This window comes from Sinocyclocheilus rhinocerous, unplaced genomic scaffold (assembly GCF_001515625.1).
Source record: "Sinocyclocheilus rhinocerous isolate Xijiao unplaced genomic scaffold, SAMN03320098_v1.1 scaffold541, whole genome shotgun sequence".
Taxonomy (NCBI): domain Eukaryota; kingdom Metazoa; phylum Chordata; class Actinopteri; order Cypriniformes; family Cyprinidae; genus Sinocyclocheilus; species Sinocyclocheilus rhinocerous.
Window position 1 is genome coordinate 976,883 of NW_015658519.1, and position 5,358 is coordinate 982,240.

Here is a 5,358-nt window from a genome sequence, read left to right on the forward strand (position 1 = left end):
TTAAAAAAAAAAAAAAAACACCGCTTCAGCCAAAAGCCTAGGAAGAGAATTCATAGAAGAGACATTTTTCAGAATGCAGACCTCTCCTTGTGTTTGTGAAAAAAGAAAGAAAATGTTGTAGAAATACAGTATTTCATTAAAATTGAAAATGTACAAGTAAATTACTTTATAGATAATAAACAATAATGGCTCTGCAATCTAAACAACATACATTTTGTAAATTAATATTGTACTATATGCATGTAATTACATGGCATACTATAATGCAACATTGAGTTTTATACAGTATGTATCAGAGGATCTGATAAACCTGATAAAGTTTAGAAATCCTAGTTGATATTATCAGACAGAATTATATAGTCTTATTTTTTTAGTCACTTTGCCTTTAGCCAGGAGTGTCCAATTCTTCTCATGGAAGGTCAATGTCCAGCAGAGTTTAGCTCCAACACACTTGGCTGGAAGTTTCTAATGAGTCTGAAGACATTGATTAGCTGATTCAGATGTGTTTCATTAGGTTTGGAGCTAAATTTTGCAAGACAGTGGCCCTCCAGGAACAGGTTTAGACACCCCTATCTTTGGCCAGAGTTCACTGACTGCTGCAATGGATGCCACAGTCTGTGTGTGTCGTTTTCTGTCATTTTCTTTTAACATAAAAAATCACAGATTTTTGCTTTGTAAGGATTCTGTTAGAATCCAGATGGAAAGTTTTAGAGTGGGAATAATGGTGTGCAACTCCTTCCTCTTGGTCTCTAAAAGCCATTTTGTGTGATTTTTTTTTTTTTTTTTTTAGATATTTAGGCTTAGGTTTTTGTTCATCTGTTGCTTTAACAAGGTGTTACATTTCTGTAGAGTACACTTGCAACATATTTTTGTGTTTGAATGAGCCAAAATGTCTTCATGTCAAACATGGTGATGCAGAATTAATGTTGTCATCTTGCATCATGAATTGTGACGCAGAATTTTATTGTGGATTTAGATCCTCTCCTGGGCTAAATGTGTTGTTTTAGGGCCTTGGTGAGTGATTTGTAGTGATTATCTTGAGCCTCTTCGTGGATGGTTATTTGTAATGTGTTCTTGTTTTAGCACTCATCCATTCTCGGAAGTGTCTTTGGTGATGCCTTTTACGACCAGCAGCTGTCCCCTCGGCAGACCATCGCTTTGTCTCAGCAGGTGAGCTCATTATGCCTGTGATATAAATTATTAGAATTGTACCTTAACTGCTTTAGCCCATCTGGAAGATTTCAAGCCGCTGGTCACATAAATATAAAATTTTAGTGCATTTCTATGTTCATATATATACAGTGCTGCTTGAAAGTTTGTGAACCCTTCAGAATTTTCTATATTTCTGCATAAATATGACTCAAAAGTCCCGAAAGTAGACAAAGAGAACCCAAACAAACAAATGAGACAAAAATATTTTCTTTGCAATTTATTTATTGAGAAAAATGATCCAGTGTTACATATCTGTGAGTGGCAAAAGTATGTGAATCTTTGCTTTCAGTATCTGGTGTGACCCCCTTTTGCAGCAATAACTGCAAGTAACGTTTCTTGTAACTGCTGATCAGTCCTGCACAACGGCTTGTAGGAATTTTAGCCCATTCCTCAGTACAGAACTCTATGATGTTGGTGGGTTTCCTCCTATGAACTGCTTGCTTTGGGTCCTTCCACAAAATTTCAATTGGATTAAGGTCCGGAATTTGACTCAGTCATTCCAAAACATTAACTTTGTTCTTCTTTAACCATCCTTTGGTAGAACGACTTGTGTGCCTGGGGTCGTTGTCTTGCTGTATGACCCACTTTCTCTTGAGATTCAGTTCTCGGACAGATGTCCTGACATTTTCCTTCAGAATTTGCTGGTATAATTCAGAATTCATTGTTCCATCAATGATGGCAAGCCGTCCTGGACCAGATGCAGCAAAACAGGCCCAAACCACGATACTACCACCACCATGTTTCACAGATGGGATAATGTTCTTATGCTGGAATGCAGTGTTTTCTTTCTCCACACATAACGCTGCTCATTTAAACCAAAATGTTCTATTTTGGTCTCATCCATCCACAAAACATTTCTCCATTATTCCTCTGGCTTGTCCACATGATCTTTAGCAGATGGGCAGCAATGTTCTTTTTGGAGAGCAGTGGCTTTCTTCTTGCGACTCTGCCATGTGAATTTCCTCCATTTGTACACAATCTGTCTTGACTGTGGATTGGTGGAGTCCAAATGCTTTAGAGATGGCTTTGTAACCTTTTCTAGCCTTATGAGCAACAGCAACTCTTTTTCTGAGGTCCTCAGAGATCTCATTTCACAGATATGTAATATTGTATCATTTTCCTGAATAAATAAATGACAAAGAACATATCTCACTTGTTTGTTTGGGTTCTCTTTGTCAACTTTCAGGACTTGTGTGAAATTTTGATTGTTTTGTGTCATTTATGCAGAAATATTGAAAATTCTAAAGGGTTCAGTGGGTTCACAAACTTTCAAGCGGCACTGTATATATATGTATATATATATAAGAAGATTGAACATGTCTATAAACAATTCATTCCTTGCTCCTTACATGTACAAAACACTAGAGGGCAGCTGAAAGCTTTGAGATGACTGGCGAAGTGTTTTCTGTCAACTATTCTTCAATAGTGTCACAGTGGGAAAAGCACATGCTTACAACACAAAAGAGCCGCACAGGGGCATAGATTTGAATCCGCCCTGCGTCATGTTCCACTCCCAAATCCCCCACTTTCCCCCTTCACGTTTCTGTCTGCTCTTCTGTGTAATACAACAAAGACATGCTTTACCTGCCATTAGTTTTTTAAATGTCAATGCTATTTTCATTTTATTAAATATCTTTAAAGGGGTCATATGGTGCTGCTAAAAAGAACATTATTTTGTGTATTTGGTGTAATGAAATGTGTTTATGCGGTTTAAAGTTAAAAAAACACATTATTTTCCACATACTGTACATTATTGTTTCTCCTCTATGCCCCGCCTTTTTGAAACGCGTCGATTTTTACAAAAGTAAATTCTACTACATGTGTGATTGTAGCCAACATTTGTTTTTGGTATGAGTATCCAATTTTTTACTTGATAGAAGAAAAAAAACAATTCTTCTATTGATTGTCTCCATCAACCTTTACTTTATTGTCATTGGAATTGTTTTGATTCTTTAGCTGGAGCAGTTTAACATGATTGAGAATCCCATCAGCTCAAACAGTCTGTACACTGAGGGATCCACTCTGAACTACTCTCAAGCTGCGATGCTGAACCTCACCGGGAGCCACGGCAGCCTGCAGGACGCACAGCAGCTAGGCTACAGCAGCCATGGGAACATCCCCAACATCATTCTCACAGGTATTGCATCTGCCCGGCTACATATTGCATAATATTGCATGTACCTTTGCTGCACGTGTGCTGACGATGCTGCAGTGAAGCCAGGCATCAAAGAGGTCCCTCTAAAGGTTTAGCATATTATATTACCCATCTATTAGTTGCAGGAGAGTCTCCCCTGAGCCTATACAAAGAGTTGTCCAAATCTCTGACAGGTGACGTGAGCTTTGACGCAGATTCCCAGTTCCCTCTGGATGAGCTGAAAATCGATCCGCTGACGCTGGACGGCCTGCACATGCTCAACGATCCAGACATGGTTCTGGCCGACCCTGCAACAGAAGATGCTTTCCGGATGGACAGGCTGTAAATCTTTAGGTATACCATGTTCATTTTTCCTTCTTTGAGATGGGTGTTTAAATGGGAGAGAATCAGCATGTCTGGGGGACACTTTGACCCTGTTTCTCAAAGCCCATCCTCTGGGAAGAGATTGCTGAGAATGCTGCCACAGCATGCTAGGGGAAAAATGGGAAAGCAGTGCTGCCACATCTAACGAATCAACCTTTTGAGTAAGCAGTCCATCGTTTCTTAGGATAATACACTCACACCTCAGCAACTGTGGTTCCTTTAGCTCTATAGAGAGAATGTGACACTACATAAGAGCCCTCTTAACATTCAAACATGTGTTCTTCCATTTCATTTCCTCCTCCTGATGCCTGCCATACATGCCTGTTGCTTTCCTTTTTCTTTAAATACGAATATTTAGTTATGCATTTTATACATGCATGTGCCACCAAAAACATTGTTTATGATCCGTTTTTAATTTATTTTCCTATACAAATATTTCTTGCTTGTAAGAACATTAATGGTTAAAAAGGAGTGTTAATCCTCCCAATTTTAAGGGCAGCTTTCATGCACCTGCAACACGTCAACACTAATGTACTTCATTGCAGTCTGAACATATGATTGTAATGTTTTATAGATGTCTAGTTTTGTCACGTCGTTCTCCGATAGTGGTACAGTGCTAATGTGGCTCAAGATGATCAAATTCATCTGGCTGAAAAGTGTACAACTGGAAATCTTAATATCAAAAGACACATTTACACGTTTAATGGGATTATTCATGCAAAAATGAAAGTTCTGTTATCATTTGCTCACCCTCGTGTTGTTTCAAGCCTGTATGACTTTTATTTGTGGAAAAAAATATTTTTGTCCATACATTGAAAGTCAGTGGAGTCCAAAGCAAACCATTTGGACCCCATTGACTTTCATTGTTTTGGAAAACACTTTTTTGTCACACACAAAAAAAAGAGACCCATACAGGTTTGGAACGACAAGAGAGTGAGTCAATGATGACATAACTTTTCATTTTTGGGTGAACTATCCCTTTAAAATGTGCAGTATATGCACACAAACAATGTAAAAGGCAGTAGCTAGTGAACAACTGCCTTGCAATTTGTTATGCATTAGGAAACCTTTTCATGCCAGTAATGTGGTGTTTTAAATCAACAGACTTGTATATTAAATGTACAGTATGTAGTGTTACAGTATGGCCTATAATCTCAGCCATGGTAACTGGTACAGTCAAAATGATGCTACAAACTTTACTTGTTAGTTCCTCGGTTTACTCTGAAAGAAACACGAAGACAGTATGTGATCATCATGATCGTTTGCATATATGTATCAGAACTATTCACTGTGATAACCAGATTCTGCCTTATGCTGAAGATGCCGTTTTTGTCCGTTTTGTTCTCCATAGCTGAAGGTGTTTTCTGGTACTGTAAAAGTTGCTGTAACTCACAAGGTTGTCCCGGCACACAGTTCTCATTCGTCTACTGGTGGCTTTGTGATATCATATGCCCAAACGGGGAGGTTTACTACTCTTTTTAAATCCTGTCACTTTCATCTTTTTCTCATATTTCTCAGACTTTTATACTCTTACCACTTTTGTAAGTGTGAGAATTTTGTTTACAATTTGAAAACATTAATACGATCGTAATGTTTAAATTATTGAAATGCTGAATATATATATATAT

The 5,358-nt window shown here is 38.1% G+C and overlaps 1 protein-coding gene across 2 annotated transcripts in view; it reads left to right on the top strand.

Annotated features, from left to right (window-relative positions):
• The window catches only part of crtc1a (CREB regulated transcription coactivator 1a), a 15,308-nt gene extending 10,816 nt beyond the window's left edge, over positions 1-4,492 (top strand). For both annotated transcript variants that reach the window (XM_016531070.1, XM_016531071.1), the window contains 3 exons: positions 1,084-1,170; positions 3,169-3,349; positions 3,541-4,492. In XM_016531070.1, coding sequence (XP_016386556.1) covers positions 1,084-1,170; positions 3,169-3,349; positions 3,541-3,692 — 420 coding nt within the window. In that variant the 3' untranslated portion in view covers positions 3,693-4,492. The remainder of the gene's footprint in view (positions 1-1,083; positions 1,171-3,168; positions 3,350-3,540) is intronic.
• Positions 4,493-5,358: the final 866 nt, after the last annotated feature.